Source organism: Anomaloglossus baeobatrachus, chromosome 2 (assembly GCF_048569485.1).
Source record: "Anomaloglossus baeobatrachus isolate aAnoBae1 chromosome 2, aAnoBae1.hap1, whole genome shotgun sequence".
In the NCBI taxonomy this organism is placed as follows: domain Eukaryota; kingdom Metazoa; phylum Chordata; class Amphibia; order Anura; family Aromobatidae; genus Anomaloglossus; species Anomaloglossus baeobatrachus.
The window spans coordinates 665,741,904-665,759,331 of NC_134354.1; the positions used below are offsets into that span (position 1 = coordinate 665,741,904).

Consider the following 17,428-nt stretch of genomic DNA (forward strand, 5'->3'; position numbering starts at 1 on the left):
CCTTACTTGGACGATCTGCTGATCAAGGCACCCTCTCAAGAGGCATGCCAACACAGCCCCGACGCTTCTCTGGGGGCTCTCCAGAGTTTCGGGTGGATCATCAATTTTCCAAAGTCAAATCTGACACCAGCCCAATCGCTGACATATCTTGGCATGGAGTTTCATACCCTATCGGCGATAGTGAAGCTTCCGCTGATCAACAAGCGTTCACTACAGAAAGGGGTGCAATCTCTCCTTCAAGGTCAAGCACACCCCTTGAAGGGCCTCATGCACTTCCTGGGGAAGATGGTGGCAGCAATGGAGGCAGTTCCTTTAGCGCAGTTTCACCTGCGTCCTCTTCATTGGGACATCCTACGCAAATAGGACAGGAAACCGACGTCCCTCGACAGGAACGTCTCCCTCTCTCAGGCAACCAAAGCTTCCCTTAGGGGGTGGCTTTCTTCCCACTTCATTATCGCATGGGAAATCCTTCCTACCCCCATCCTGGGAGGTGGTCACGACGGACGCGAGTCTGTCAGGGTGGGGAGCAGTCTTTCTCCACCACAGGGCTCAGGGTACGTGGACTCAGCAAGAGTCCTTGCTTCAGATCAATGTTCTGAAGATCAGGGCAGTGTATCTTGCCCTAAAAAGTGTTCCAGCAGTGGCTGGAAGGCAAGCAGATCCGAATTCAGTCGGACAACTCCACAGTGGTGGCTTACATCAACCACCAAGGCGGAACACGCAGTCGGCAAGCCTTCCAGGAAGTCCGGCGGACTTTGATGTGGGTGGAAGCCACGGCCTCCACCATCTCCGCAGTTCACATCCCGGGCGTCGAAAACTGGGAAGCAGACTTTCTCAGTCGCCAGGGCATGGACGCAGGGGAATGGTCTCTTCACCCGGGCGTGTTTCAGGAGATCTGTTGCCGCTGAGGGAGGCCGGACGTCGACCTAATGGCGTCCCGGCACAACAACAAGGTCATGGCATTCATGGCACGCTCTCACGATCACAGAGCTATGGCGGCAGACGCCTTAGTTCGGAATTGGTCGCAGTTTCAACTCCCTTATGTGTTTCCTCCGCTGGCACTGTTGCCCAGAGTGTTACGCACGATCAGGGCCGACTGCCGCCGCGCCATCCTCGTCACTCCAGACTGGCCGAGGAGGTCGTGGTACCCGGATCTGTGGCATCTCACGGTAGGCCAAACGTGGGCACTACCAGTCCGACCAGACTTGCTGTCTCAAGGGCCGTTTTTCCATTTGAATTCTGCGGCCCTCAACCTGACACTGTGGCCATTGAGTCCTAGATCTAGCGTCTTCAGGATTATCTCAAGAGGTCATTGCCACTATGAGACAGGGTAGGAAACCAACGTCCGCCAAGATCTACTACAGGACGTGGAAAAATTTCCTGTCGTGGTGCTCTGCTCGGGGTTTTTCTCCCTGGCCTTTTGCCTTGCCCATTTTTCTGTCCTTCCTTCAATCTGGACTGGAAAAGGGTTTGTCGCTCGGCTCCCTTAAGGGACAAGTCTCAGCGCTCTGTGTTTTTTCCAGTAGCGCCTAGCCAGACTTCCACAGGTATGCACGTTCCTGCAGGGGGTTGTCACATCGTTCATCCTTACAAGCGGCCGTTAGAACCCTGGGATCTGAACGGGGTACTGATGGTTCTTCAGAAACCACCATTCGATCCAATAAGGGATATTTCTTTCTCACGCCTTTCGCAGAAAGTGATTTTCCTAGTAGAAGTCACTTCACTTCGGAGAGTGTCTGGGCTAGCAATGTTGTCGTGCAAAGCCCCTTTCCTGGTGTTCACCAGGACAAGGTGGTTCTGCGTCCGGTTCTGGAATTTCTCCCAAGGGTGGTACCCCCCTTTCATCTCAATCAGGATATCTCCTTACCCTCTTTTTGTCATCATCCAGTTCACCAATGTGAAAAGGATTTGCACTGGTTAGATCTGGTGAGAGCACTCAGGCTCTACATTTCTCGTACGGCGCCCCTGCGCCGCTCGGATGCACTCTTTGTCCTTGTCGCTGGCCAGCGTAAAGGGTCACAGGCTTCCAAATCAACCCTGGCCCGGTGGATCAAGGAACCAATTCTCGAAGCTTACCGGGCTGCCGGTTCCCTCAGGGCTCTAGGCCCATTCTACCAGAGCCGGGGGCGCGTCCTGGGCTTTGAGGCACCAGGCTACGTGTCAGCAGGTGTGTCAGGCGGCTACCTGGTCGAGCCTGCACACTTTCACGAAACACTATCAGGTGCATACCTATGCTTCGGCGGATGCCAGCCTAGGTAGACGAGTCCTTCAGGCGGCGGTTGCCCACCTGTAGGAAGAGGCCGTTTTACGGCTCTATTACGAGGTATTATTTTACCCACCCAGGGATTGCTTTTGGACATCCCAATTGTCTGGGTCTCCCAATAGAGCGACAAAGAAGGGAATTTTGTTTACTTACCGTAAATTCCTTTTCTTCTAGCTCTAATTGGGAGACCCAGCACCCGCCCCTGTTTTTTTGTGTACTCATGTTGTTTGGTTTCAGTTCTCCGATATTCCTTCGGATTGAATCTACTTTACACCAGTTTATAATCTTTTCCTCCTTCTTGCTTTTGCACCAAAACTGAGGAGCCCGTGGGAGCACGGGGGGTGTATAGGCAGAAGGGGAGGGGCTTAACACTTTTAAGTGTAATACTTTGTGCGGCCTCCGGAGGCATAGCCTATACACCCAATTGTCTGGGTCTCCCAATTAGAGCTAGAAGAAAAGGAATTTACGGTAAGTAAACAAAATTCCCTTCTTTCCCCTTGTATGACCGCCCTGTTCTCCTACCTGATCTCATTGCTGGCATCTACTGTGATCACAAGCGTGGAGCAGAGCTGTGTGTCAGTACAAACACCTCTCGCAGCTTTCCATTTTAATTGCTCCCCCCTTCCCCCTCCTCCATCCTAACGGTGCATTGACCGAGAGCTGCAATAATTGGTGGAAAGCAAACTGTTGGTTATAAGACTGAACATTAATGAACAGTTATGATGTCTAAACAAATGTTAAATGGGAATTCTGCTTTCTGTCCCTCTATTTCTTTCACACATAGGCTTAGTTGCAGGTAGATCTTGCAGTAAACAAATTGCATTTTCTTTACAGACGACACAAAGCGTATAGTGGAGGAACTTTCTGAAGAACTGAAGACCCTTGATCTTAAAACGTTAGCATCCAAAAGTGCAGGCTCTTTAGATGACGGAAAACCTGTGAAGACAACAGAAACCAATGATGAGCATCAGCAAGTGGAGACTGGTGGGTAGTAGCTTTGTGGACGAAGAGTCAGATCACTATTATGACTCCATAGAAAATACTATATCGTAGTTTAATTGTAAACTATATCTGTATTTCATATTATCCAATTCCATATCACTGTTTTGGCACAAGGACATATTGAAATCCTTCTTACTGAACCCCTTTTCTCTTGACATTTGCTGTTAGGAGAGGCCCTGATACATTATACTTTGGTTTGTTGAAAAGTCTGTGGATTAGCCCAGCTGTCTATATACATTAGATAAATGTATTAGAAGGGTAGAATTCGAAGGGACTTCAAGAGCTATCGGGTCCAAATGCTGTGAGTGCGGGTTTTCCTAAATCATCCCACCTATATGTTTATCCATTTTCCTCTTGAAGGTTGACATTAATGGAGAGCGCACCACCTCCAGTGGCAAATTTTGTCAGCTCTCTCCAACAATGTATAAGGGCCTCCTAGGTTGGGTTATTGAGATGGGATGGATGGAGGTATGTCAGGAGATGTTGAACTGTCTGTGCATATTAATGTAGAGGTCAGAAGAGGTTGGGTCTGTTGGAGTGATATGTTGTGTGTAGGCCTACTTGGCACCTAGCGCTAGTGCTTGGTTTGAACAGTCATTTTGTTCTGCTATATTCTCTTTAAAGGGAATTTGTCAATAGGCTTTTGCTATTTCATCTGAGAGCAGCATATTGTAGGCAAAGAGATTCTGAAACTAACCATGTTAAATTTCGATTACTGGGTAAAATTGTTTTCCTGCATATTTTCAAAGAATTTAGATCCTGGAAAACACCAGAGCTGATTGAGCTTCCCCTCCTGCCCCAGGCTCTCAATAGAAATTGTGCATTGACTTGAGGGGTCAATCACAGTAGGGGGCGTGCTGGAGAACATGGCACTCACCAGTCAACCACAGCAATGTTAATCAGCAAGTGATAAACGCTTTAGTTTACGTAAACAATAGCTCACACACGGAGAAGAGAAGCACAGTTGTTTTTTTCTTTTTTAACCATTGCAGCTTGCTGTCCTTAGTGTACATTACAAAATCCTGCTGACCGATTCCTTTTAAGGACCCTCTTAAACTGGCGTATAAAACAGAGGAGTGCAATGTGAGAAAAATAATTGCCTTGTACTTGGACCAATGTTAATCAATGAGGCAGAGCCGATCTGCAAGTTTTTCCTCAGCTCAAATTAGACTGAGGAAACAATGGCAGCATGCTGTGATTGCATTTGTCTATTGGACACGACTCGTCAATGGGTGCGAGAAAAGAATTGGATGTCTGTTTAGGGATACATTACCTTTCTGTAGCATAGAACACTGCAAATGGACCTGTAAATTACTGTAGAATAATAGCTGCTGAGAAAAAAAATCACATGTCCTATAAGGATGGTAGGTGAACGACATATGGAATTCCAAACAGATTTCACTCATCCCACCTTTCCGGATAAGAATTCTATCCATATTTTTTTAGATATATTTACCTATATCTACCTATATTTATCTATATCATAATTAATATATATATTTCTTCGGCGCTCCATTGGGAGACCCAGACGATTGGGTGTATAGCACTGCCTCCGGAGGCCACACAAAGCAATTACACTAAAAAGTGTAAGGCCCCTCCCCTTCTGGCTATACACCCCCAGTGGGATCACTGGCTCACCAGTTTTCTGCTTTGTGCGAAGGAGGTCAGACATCCACGCATAGCTCCACTGTTTAGTCAGCAGTAGCTGCTGACTATATCGGATGGAAGAAAAGAGGGCCCATATGGGGCCCCCAGCATGCTCCCTTCTTACCCCACTTGTGGTTTGTAAGGTTGAGGTACCCATTGCGGGTACGGAGGCTGGAGCCCACATGCTGTTTTCCTTCCCCATCCCCCTGAGGGGCTCTGAGGAAGTGGGATCTTACCGGCCACCAAGCCCTGAGGCCGGGCTCCATCCACAGACCCATTGAACCTGCTGGATGTGGAGCGGGAGTGCCGTTCAGGGACAAGGCCCTGCAACTTTCAGGTACTCTGTGTCCCCGTATGGCAGGCCACGCACACCCCAGGCTTGCTGGGTGTGCTAGTGCGCCGGGGACTGTAGCGCTGTGCGCTGGGCTTATAGTCCCCGCAGATTACTGGGGGACTTTGTGTGTGGATCGCCGCGCCGACCGCCCCTGGAGCGGCGGCGCAGCTGCGACTTGTAGTGCGCCGGGGACGCGCCGACCGCGCTTTTACGGCGGCGGCGCTTCTAACTTTAGTCCCCGGTTTTCTGCGGCCTAGCTCCGCTTCGTTAACGCCCCCCACCCTGTCAATCAGGGTAGGGGAGAGACGTTGTTCAATCGGCAGCGCCGAGGGCTGGAGCACGATTTACATGCTCCAGCCCTCTCACTGAGCACAGTAGGACACAGGCTTCGCGCTTTTTTCTCTGTGCACGCCCTAGGCCCGCCCCCAGGCTTGCTGCTCCCCAGGACGCCGGCAGCCATTATACACATGCAGTCTGGCTGGAGAACGGACGCAGGCTCTGAGGGACCCAGGCTAGGGGTTTCTGGCGACCACACACCCGCGCTAAGCGGGCGGTAAGCAGCACATACGTGCGACCCCACTAGTGCCACAGTGTTATATTTGTGTACTGCACTGTAAGGTCGCTTCTTGGCTGTACACCCTATATTGCTTTGAGGAGACAACAGCATGTCATCCGCAAAACGCAAGGGTGCCAAGGCACGGGCTGTATACACTGCTTGTACAGCATGTGGGGCTAATCTACCAGCAGGCTCCAACGACTCTCATTGTGTGCAATGTTCAGTCCCAGTGGCACTTCGTCAGCCAGAGCCTATTGTGGTGGTAGCCCAGGCAGAGACGCCTGTGAACCCTACCCCGGTGACGGGGACAGAATTTGCAGTCTTTGCTGATAAAATGTCTGTGACTATGACAAAAATCCTGGAGACCTTGCAGTCCAGGCCAGTTGCTCAGACCATGGACACCGCTGTGTCTATGTTCCCCGGCCCCCCTCAGCTGGAATTAATCCGTAATTCAAGGGGGTCCCAGGCATCACAGGCTGAGGGCTCTGACTCCGATGACAGTCCCAGTCCGCCTAAGCGAGCTCGCTGGGAGAGACCCTCCACGTCATCACGCGGATCAGGGTCTCAGCGAGAAGGGTCTCTATATGATGGCTCAGAGGTGGGTGATCAGGAGTCTTGTCCTGACGCCGCACTCAATTTGGATACGCCAGATGGTGACGCCATGGTAAATGACCTTATAGCGGCCATCAATAGGCTGTTGGATATTTCTCCCCCAGCCCCTTCTGCAGAGGAGGCAGCTGCACAGCAGGAGAAATTCCATTTCCTGTATCCCAAGCGTAAATTGAGTACTTTTCTGGACCACTCTGACTTCAGAGAATCCATCCAGAAACACAATACTTATCCGGACAAGCGTTTTTCTAAACGCCTTAAGGATACACGTTATCCTTTTCCCCCTGACGTGGTCAAACGCTGGACCCAGTGTCCAAAAGTGGACCCTCCAATATCCAGGCTTGCAGCTAGATCCATAGTTGCAGTGGAGGATGGGGCTTCACTTAAAGATGCCAATGACAGACAGATGGACCTTTGGTTGAAATCTGTCTATGAAGCTATTGGCGCGTCGTTTGCTCCAGCATTCGCGGCCGTGTGGGCGCTCCAAGCTATTTCAGCTGGTCTGGCACAGGTGGACTCTCTCATACGTCCAGCAGTGCCGCAAGTGGCGTCCCTAACTACGCAAATGTCTGCGTTTGCGACCTACGCTATCAATGCGGTACTGGACTCTACGAGCCGTACCTCAATGGCATCCGCCAACTCTGTAGTTTTGCGCAGAGCCTTGTGGTTAAAGGAATGGAAAGCAGATTCTGCTTCTAAAAAATGTTTAACCAGCTTGCCATTATCTGGAGACAGACTGTTTGGTGAGCAATTGGCGGAAATCATTAAACAGTCCAAAGGTAAGGACTCCTCCTTACCCCAGCCCAGATCAAGCAAACCTCCACAGAGGAAGTGGCAGTCAAAGTTTCGGTCCTTTCGAGGCTCGGGCAAGCCCCAATTCTCCTCGTCCAATGGGACTCAGAAAGAGCAAAGGAGCTCTGATTCCTGGCGGGCTCACTCACGCCCCAAGAAAGCAACCGGAGGTACCGCTTCCAAGGCGGCTGCCTCATGACTTTCGGCCGCCTCCCTCCGCATCCTCGGTCGGTGGCAGGCTCTCCCGCTTTTGCGACATTTGGCTGCCACAGGTCAAAGACCGGTGGGTAACAGACATTTTGTCTCACGGGTACAGGATAGAGTTCAGTTCTCGTCCTCCGCCTCGGTTCTTCAGAACTTCCCCACATCCCGACCGAGCAGATGCCCTTCTGCAGGCGGTGAATTCTCTAAGAGCAGAAGGAGTGGTGGTCCCTGTTCCTCTTCAGGAACGAGGTCAAGGTTTTTACTCCAATCTCTTTGTGGTGCCAAAAAAGGACGGCTCATTCCGTCCTGTTCTGGACCTAAAACTGCTCAACAAGCATGTGAACGCCAGGCGGTTCCGGATGGAATCCCTCCGCTCAGTCATTGCCTCAATGTCTCAAGGAGATTTCCTAGCATCAATAGACATCAAGGATGCTTATCTCCACGTGCCGATTGCTACAGAGCACCAACGCTTTCTACGCTTCGTGATAGGAGACGACCATCTTCAGTTCGTAGCTCTGCCATTTGGTCTGGCGACAGCCCCACGGGTGTTCACCAAGATCATGGCGGCAGTGGTAGCAGTCTTGCACTCTCAGGGACACTCTGTGATCCCTTACTTGGACGATCTACTGGTCAAGGCACCCTCTCAAGAGGCATGCCAACTCAGCTTGACTGTTGCACTGGAGACTCTCCAGACGTTCGGGTGGATCATCAACTTCTCAAAGTCAAATCTGTCACCGACCCAATCACTAACATATCTTGGCATGGAGTTTCATACTCTCTCAGCGATAGTGAAGCTTCCGCTGGACAAGCAGCGGTCTCTACAGACTGGGGTGCAGGCTCTCCTTCAAAGTCAGTCGCACTCCTTAAGACGCCTCATGCACTTCCTCGGGAAGATGGTGGCGGCAATGGAGGCGGTTCCGTTTGCGCAGTTTCATCTGCGCCCACTTCAATGGGACATTCTCCGCCAATGGGACGGGAAGTCAAAATCCCTGGACAGGAAAGTCTCCCTTTCCCAGACGGCCAAGGACTCTCTGCAGTGGTGGCTTCTTCCCACCTCATTATCACAGGGAAGATCCTTCCTACCACAGTCTTGGGCGGTGGTCACGACAGACGCGAGTCTGTCAGGGTGGGGAGCAGTTTTTCTCCACCACAGGGCTCAGGGTACGTGGACTCAGCAGGAGTCCACCCTTCAGATCAATGTTCTGGAAATCAGAGCAGTATATCTTGCCCTACTAGCCTTCCAGCAGTGGCTGGAAGGAAGGCAGATCCGAATTCAGTCGGACAACTCCACAGCGGTGGCATACATCAACCACCAAGGGGGGACACGCAGTCGGCAAGCCTTCCAGGAAGTCCGGCGGATCCTGATGTGGGTGGAAGCCACGGCCTCCACCATATCCGCAGTTCACATCCCCGGCGTAGAAAACTGGGAAGCAGACTTCCTCAGTCGCCAGGGCATGGACGCAGGGGAATGGTCCCTTCACCCAGACGTGTTTCAGGAAATCTGTCGCCGATGGGGAAGGCCGGACGTCGACCTCATGGCGTCCCGGCACAACAACAAGGTCCCAACCTTCATGGCACGGTCTCGCGATCAAAGAGCGCTGGCGGCAGACGCCCTAGTGCAAGATTGGTCGCAGTTCCGGCTCCCTTATGTGTTTCCACCTCTGGCACTCTTGCCCAGAGTGCTACGCAAGATCAGATCCGATTGCAGCCGCGTCATACTCGTCGCCCCAGACTGGCCGAGGAGGGCGTGGTATCCGGATCTGTGGCAGCTCACGGTCGGCCAACCGTGGGCACTACCAGACCGACCGGACTTACTGTCCCAAGGGCCGTTTTTCCGTCGGAATTCTGCGGCCCTGAACCTGACTGTGTGGCCATTGAGTCCTGGATCCTAGCGTCTTCAGGATTATCCCAAGGGGTCGTTGCCACCATGAGACAGGCTAGGAAGCCCACGTCCGCTAAGATCTACCACAGAACGTGGAGGATATTCTTATCCTGGTGCTCTGCTCAGGGAGTGTCCCCCTGGCCATTTGCATTGCCTACCTTTCTTTCTTTCCTGCAATCTGGGTTAGAAAAAGGTTTGTCGCTCGGCTCCCTTAAAGGTCAGGTCTCGGCGCTATCCGTCTTTTTTCAGAGGCGTTTGGCACGCCTTCCTAAGGTGCGCACGTTCCTACAGGGGGTTTGCCATATCGTACCCCCGTACAAGCGGCCGTTAGATCCATGGGATCTGAACAGGGTACTAGTTGCCCTCCAGAAGCCGCCCTTCGAGCCTCTGAGGGAGGTTTCACTTTCTAGACTATCACAGAAAGTGGCTTTCTTTTTCGCTCCTAATTGGGAGACCCAGACAATTGGGGTGTATAGCTATTGCCTCTGGAGGCCACACAAAGTATTACACTTAAAAGTGTAAGGCCCCTCCCCTTCTGGCTATACACCCCCAGTGGGATCACTGGCTCACCAGTTTTGTGCTTTGTGCGAAGGAGGCAACACATCCACGCATAGCTCCACTGTTTAGTCAGCAGCAGCTGCTGACTATGTCGGATGGAAGAAAAGAGGGCCCATACTAAGGGCCCCCAGCATGCTCCCTTCTCACCCCACTTCATGTCGGAGGTGTTTGTTAAGGTTGAGGTACCCATTGCGGGTACGGAGGCTGGAGCCCACATGCTGCTTCCTTCCCCATCCCTTTTTACAGGGCTCTGGGTGAAGTGGGATTCTATCGGTCTCCAGGCACTGAGGCCGTGCTCCATCCACAGCCCCTGGTACTGCTGGACATGGAGCGGAGTATCTTCAGGGACATGGCCCTGCTACATGGAGGTACTCGGTGTCCCTGCGGGGACCGCGCAGACACACGGCAGCACTGCTGGGTGTGTTAGTGCGCCAGGGACAGCGGCGCTGTCCGCACTAGTGCCATCGCACACCACAGCGTTGCTGGGTGTGTTAGTGTATTGGGTGACTACCGCGCTAACGCCGCTGCCGTTTTTATTTAAGGCGCCGCTGGGAGTTGTGGTGCGCCGGGGACTTCCGCGCCGGCCAGCACTGATATGCCGGCCGCGCTTATTAACTCGAGTCCCCGGCTTCTGGGCCTAGTCTCCCTTCGTTACCGCCCACAGCCCTGACAGTCAGGGTAGGGGCGTGACGCTGCATAGCACAGCAGCACTGAGAGCTGGAGTATGTTTTGCATACTCCACCCCTCTCACTGTGTGCACTGTGAAACCGGATTCCCGCACTTTCTCAGGCACGCCCACGGCTTCCTTCTCTATACAGGACGCCGGCAGCCATTAGTGTCAGTTTCTGTACGATACAGAGACAAGTGTGGAAGATCCTGGCATTCTGATAGTCACACAATCGCTGCAACAGGCGTTAAGCAGCACCTGTGGTGCTAACCCCACTAGTGCAGAAGTGCACTTATAGATATGCTTGTACTATATACATTGCACTGTTTGGTCGCACGTTGTATATACCCTCCTGGATTGTGCGGAGGAGTTATCAGCATATTCTCTGTGTAAAACAAAGGTGCAGAACCACATGTTTTTCTATGCAGCCGGTACAGCATGTACGGCTATACGGCCGGCAGGTTACATAGACCCCCATTGTATCCAACTCAGCCGGAGTCTCTGCTAATGGCCAGAGGATGAGGACGGTGTCTGCAGTATTTACTGACAGATTTTCTGAGACTATGGCTATGATACTAGAAGCCTAGCAGTCCGGACATGTCTCTCACAACATGGGCACTGTTGAATCATTGATCCATGGCCCCCCTCAGTGTGAACAACTAACAGCTCCGGGAATGTCACACGCATCCCAGAGTCACGGCTCTGCACAGACGTCAGTCTCAGACAGCCTAAGCGGGCTCACTATGAGCGGCCCTCGGTTTCATCAGGGTCCTAGCAGAAGGACTCTCTGTGTAATGAGGCGGAAGTAGCGGCTCAGGATTCTGATCCTGAGACCGCTCTCAATCTGGATACACCTAATGGTGACGCCATAGTGAATAATCTTATAGCGTCCATCAATAGAATGTTGGTTATTTCTCTCCCAGCTCCTCCAGTGGAGGAGTCAGCTTCACGTATTTTTCTGGACCACTCTGCCTTCAGAGAGGCAGTCCAGGAACACCACACTTATCCAGATATGCGCTTCTCCAAACGGCTTAGGATACACGTTATCCCTGCCCCCTGACGTGGTCAAGGACTGGACCCAGTGTCCCAAGCGGCATCCTCCAATCTCCAGGCTTGTAGCTAGATCCATAGTTGCAGTGGGAGACGGAGCTGCACTTAAAGATGCCACTGACAGACAGATGGATCTCTGGTCTAAATCCATCTATGAGGCTGTCGGCGCACCGTTGGCTCCAGCATTCTCACCCTTGGGGCACTCCAAGCTGTTTCAGCTTGTCTTACACAGATTGACACGGTTACACGTACATCTGTGCCGCAGGTGGCATCCTTAACCTCTCAAATGTCTGCATTTGTTTCTTACGCGAGTCAGGTTGCCCTAGACTCTGCGAACCGTGCGGCAGTAGCCTCCGCTACTCCGTGTTTTTAAGCAGAGCCTGGTCTGCTAGTTAAGTGAATGGAAGGCACATTCTGCTTCCAAAAAAGGGTGCTTAACCAGTTGCCTTTTTTCTGCCGACCGACTGTTTGGTGAGCGTTTGGATGTAACCATTAAACAGTCCAGGGGTAAGGATTCATCCTTTCCTCAGCCCGGACACAACAAACCCCAACAGAGCAGGAGGCAGTCGGGGTTTCGGTCTTTTCGAGGCTCGGCCAGGTCCCATTTTTCCTCGTCCAATGTGGACTCAAAGGGATCAGAGGAGCTCAGATTCTTGGCGGGCTCAGTCACGCCCAAAAAAGAGACAGTCTGAAAACCCGCTTCCAAGGCGGCTTCCTCATGAATTGCGGCCTCCTCTCTCCGCATCCTCGGTCGGTAGCAGGCTCTCCCGCCTTGGCGATATTTAGCTGCCATAGGTCAATGACCGTTGGGTGTGAGACATTCTGTCTCACGGGTACAGGATAGAGCTCACTTCTCGTCCTCCAACTCGATTCTTCAGAACTTCTCCACCTCCCGGCCGAGCCGCTGCTCTTCTGCAAACAGGGTGCACTATATAGGCAGAAAGAGGGATGACCCCCGTTCCTCTTCAGGAACAAGGTCACGGTTTTTACCCCAAATTATTTGCGGTGCCTATAAGAACGGGCCGTTCCGTCCCGTTCTAGATCTAAAACTGCTCAGCAAGCTCGTGGACACCAGGCGGTTCCGGATGGAATCCCTCCGCCATGTCATCGCCTCAGTGTCCCAAGGAGATTTCCTAGCATCATTAGGCATCAAGGATGCCTATCCACACGTGCCGTTTGATCCAGAGCACTAGCGTTTCTACGCTTCGTTATAGGAGACGAACACCTTCTGTTCGTAGCTCTACCTTCCGGCTAGCGACAGTCCCACTGGTCTTCGCCAAGGTCAGGGCAGCAGTAGTCACAGTCCTGCACTCTCAGGGTCACTCTGTGATCCCATATTTAGACGGTCTACTTGTCAAGGCACTCTCTTAGGAAACATGCCGACACTGCCCGAACGTTGCGCTGGAGACTCTCTAGAGTTTTGGGTGGATCATCAACTTTTTAAAGTCAGATCCGACCCCGACCCTATCGCTAACATATCTAGGCATGGAGTTTCATACTCTCTCAGCGATAGTGAAGCTTCCGCTAGACAAACAGCATTCACTACGGGCTGCAATCTCTTCTTTAAGAACCAGTCGCACACATTGAGACGCCTCATGCACTTCCTACGTAAGATGGTAGCAATGGAGGCAGTTCTTTTCGCGCAGTTTCATCTCCGTCCACTACAATGTGACATTCTCCGCCAATGGGACGGGGAGTCGACCTCCCTCAACAGAGTCGTCTTTCTTTCTCAGGCGGCCAAGGAATCTCTACGGTGGTGGCTTCTTCCCACCTCATGGTCAAAAAGAAGGTCCTTCCTATCCCCATCCTGGGCGATAGTTACGACAGACGAGTCGATCAGGGTGGGGAGCAGTTTTTTCTCCACCACAGCGCTCAGGGTTCGTGGACTCAGCAACAGTCCACCCTTCAGATCAATGTTCTTGAACACAGAGCAGTGTATCTTGCCCTACAAACCTTCCAACAGCAGCTGGAAAGCAAGCAAATCCGACTTCAGTCGGACAACTCCACAGCGGTGGCATACATCAACCACCAAGGAAGAACGCGCAACCGACAAGCCTTCCAGGAAGTCCGGCAGGTTCTGATACGGGTGGAAGACACGGCATCCACCATATCCACAGTTCACATCCCAGGCGTGGAAAACTAGGAGGCTGACTTCCTAAGTCGCCGGGGTGTGGCCGAAAGAGTATGGTCTCTTCACCCGGACGGGTTTCAGGAGATCTGGCGCCGCTGACAGAGGCCGGACGTCGATCTAATGGCGTCACGGCACAACAACAATGTGCCAGCTTCATGGCACGGTTTCACAATCATCGAGCTCTGGCGGCAGACGCCTTAGTTCAGCATTGGTCGCAGTTCCAGCTACCTTATGTGCCACCTCTAGCATTATTGCCCAGAGTGCTGCGTTAGATCAGGACCGACTGCGGCCGCGCCATCCTCGTCGCTACAGATTGGCCGAGGGTGTTGTGGTTCCCGGTTCTGTGGTGCCTCACGGTAGGCTAACCGGGGGCACTACCAGACCAATCAGACTGGCTGTCTCAAGGGCCATTCTTCCATTTGAATTCTAAGGCCCTCAACCTGATGGTGTGGCATTGAGTCCTGGAACCTAGTGTCGTCAGGGTTACCTCAGGACGTGGTTGCCACCATGAGACAGGCTAGCATACCAACGTCCGCCAAGATTGACCACAGGACGTGGAAGATATTCTCAGTGCTCGGCGCAGGGTGTTTCTCCCTGGCCGGTTGCATCGTCCATGTTTCCTTCCTTCCTGCAATCTAGGTTGGAAAAAGGGTTGTCGCTCAGTTCCCTTTAGGGACAAGTCTCAGCGCTATCTGTATTTTTTCAGAAACGACTTCCTCAGGTACGCACGTTCCTACGGGGAGTTTGTCTTCTCAGCACTCCGTACAGGCGGCCGTCAGAGCCCTGGGATCTGAACAAGGTTCTAATTGCTCTCCAGATGCCGCCTTTCGAGCCTTTGAAAGAGGTCTCCCTTCCCGCTTTCTCGGGAAGTGGCCTTCTAGTAACGGTCTCGTCTCTTGGGAGAGTTTCCGAGCTAGCAACGCTCTCATACAAATCTCCCTTCCTGGTCCTTCACCAGGACAGGGTAGTTCTGCGTCCGATTCCGGAATTTCTCCCTAAGGTGGTATCCCTTTTTCATATCAATCAGGATATCACCTCACCTTCTTTGTGCCCTCGTCCAGTCCATCAATTTCAGAAGGATTTGCATCTGTTGGTTCTGGTGAGAGCACTCAGGTTCTACTTCCCGCATGGCGCTCCTGCGCCACCCGGATGCACTCTTTGTCCTTGTCGCTGGTCGGCGTAAACAGTCGCAAGCTTCTGAATCCACCCTGGCTCGGGGGATCGAGGAACCAATTCTTGAAACCTACAGTTCTTCTGGGCTTCTGGTTCTCTCAAGGCTGAAGGCCCATTCTACCAGAGCCGTGGGTGCATCCTGGGCATTACGGCACCAGGCTACGGCTCAGCAGGTGTGTCAGGCACCTACCTGATTGAGTCTGCATACTTTTACCAAGCATTTTCAGGTGCATACCTACGCTTCGGCAGACGCCAGCCTAGGTAGATAAGTCCTTCAGGCGGCGATTGCCCACCTGTAGGGAAGGGCTGTTTGACGGCCCTATCACGAGGTATTCTTTTACCCACCCAGGGACTGCTTTTGGACGTCCCAATTGTCTGGGTCTCCCAATTAGGAGCGAAAAAGAAGAAGGGAATTTTGTTTACTTACCGTAAATTCCTTTTCTTCTAGCTCCAATTGGGAGACCCAGCACCCGCCCTGTTTTCTCGGGGTTTTTCTGTTTTTTCGGGTACACATGTTGTTCATGTGGTATGGTTCAGTTCTCCGATGTTTCCTCGGATTGAATTGGTCTTTAAACCAGTTATTGGCTTTCCTCCTTCTTGCTTTGGCACTAAAACTGGTGAGCCAGTGATCCCACTGGGGGTGTATAGCCAGAAGGGGAGGGGCCTTACACTTTTAAGTGTAATACTTTGTGTGGCCTCCAGAGGCAATAGCTATACACCCCAATTGTCTGGGTCTCCCAATTGGAGCTAGAAGAAAAGGAATTTACGGTAAGTAAACAAAATTCCCTTCTTTCTGGTAGCGATCACATCTCTTCGGAGAGTGTCTGAGCTGGCAGCTCTATCATCCAAGGCTCCCTTCCTGGTCTTCCACCAGGACAAGGTTGTGCTGCGCCCTATTCAGGAGTTTCTCCCGAAGGTGGTATCCTCTTTTCATCTTAATCAGGATATCTCTTTGCCTTCGTTTTGTCCTCATGCAGTTCATCGGTATGAGAAGGATTTACATTTGTTGGATCTGGTGAGAGCACTCAGAATCTACATTTCCCGCACGGCGCCCTTGCGCCGTTCGGATGCACTCTTTGTCCTTGTCGCTGGTAAGCGCAAAGGGTCGCAGGCTTCTAAGGCCACCCTGGCTCGATGGATCAAAGAACCAATTCTTGAAGCCTACCGTTCTGCTGGGCTTCCGGTTCCATCAGGGCTGAAGGCCCATTCTACCAGAGCCGTGGGTGCGTCCTGGGCATTGCGACACCAGGCTACGGCTCAACAGGTGTGCCAGGCAGCTACCTGGTCGAGTCTGCACACTTTCACCAAACATTATCAGGTGCATACCTATGCTTCGGCGGACGCCAGCCTAGGTAGAAGAGTCCTGCAGGCGGCAGTTGCCTCCCTATAGGGGAGGGCTGTCTTGCAGCTCTAACATGAGGTATTCTTTACCCACCCAGGGACAGCTTTTGGACGTCCCAATCGTCTGGGTCTCCCAATGGAGCGCCGAAGAAGGGAATTTTGTTACTTACCGTAAATTCCTTTTCTTCTAGCTCCTATTGGGAGACCCAGCACCCGCCCTGTTGTCCTTCGGGATTTTTGGTTGTTTTTCGGGTACACATGTTGTTCATGTTGAACGGTTTTCAGTTCTCCGACGTTACTTCGGAGTGAATTTGTTTAAACCAGTTATTGGCTTTCCTCCTTCTTGCTTTTGCACTAAAACTGGTGAGCCAGTGATCCCACTGGGGGTGTATAGCCAGAAGGGGAGGGGCCTTACACTTTTTAGTGTAATTGCTTTGTGTGGCCTCCGGAGGCAGTGCTATACACCCAATCGTCTGGGTCTCCCAATAGGAGCTAGAAGAAAAGGAATTTACGGTAAGTAACAAAATTCCCTTCTTTCTGTGACTCCTCATTGGGGGACACAGGACCATGGTGTTATGCTGCTTATCCATAGGAGGACACTAAGTAGATGCAAAGATGTTAGCTCCTCCCCTGCAGTATACACCCCCTGGCCCAGCCAGGCTACTTCAGTTTTAGCTAAGTGTCTATAGGAGGCACATCTCTGCAGACTACTGCAGCAAGAATTTTTTGTTTCTTTATCGATCCTTTGGGAGACCCAGACCTTGGGTGTTTAGCTTCTGCCTCCGGAGGACACACAAAGTACTACACCTAAAAGTGTAGCTCCTCCCTCTGAGCTTATACACCCCCTGGTGAGCCAGTCCCAGCCAGTTTATCGCTTTGTGTTCAGGAGGCATACATCCACACATGCATTCTCATATGATTTTTTCCTTTTTGGAATGAGATTGAAGAAGTGCGGGTCCATGTCTGGACCCACGGCATGTCCCTTCTCACCCCACTGTGTCGGTTGTGTTGTAAGGTTGATTTCCAAGGCTGAAGCCTTACATGCCGTGCTCCTTCACCATCCCTCCTGGGCTCTGGCTTGAAGTGGGAGCCAGCGCGGTCTCCATGCCTGGCAGGAGACCGGTCTCCATCCGCAGCCCTTTAGGACCCTGCTGGACCGGAGCACTCATCCCCAGGGACCTGGCCCTGCGTCTCAGCAGCTAAGTACCTGAGACGTTTA

At 52.0% G+C, this 17,428-nt stretch overlaps 1 protein-coding gene across 3 annotated transcripts in view; it reads left to right on the top strand.

Annotated features, from left to right (window-relative positions):
- Positions 1-17,428, top strand: part of OS9 (OS9 endoplasmic reticulum lectin) — a 175,273-nt gene that overhangs the window by 28,741 nt on the left and 129,104 nt on the right. For all 3 annotated transcript variants that reach the window (XM_075337094.1, XM_075337096.1, XM_075337095.1), the window contains one exon: positions 3,098-3,247. In XM_075337094.1, coding sequence (XP_075193209.1) covers positions 3,098-3,247 — 150 coding nt within the window. The remainder of the gene's footprint in view (positions 1-3,097; positions 3,248-17,428) is intronic.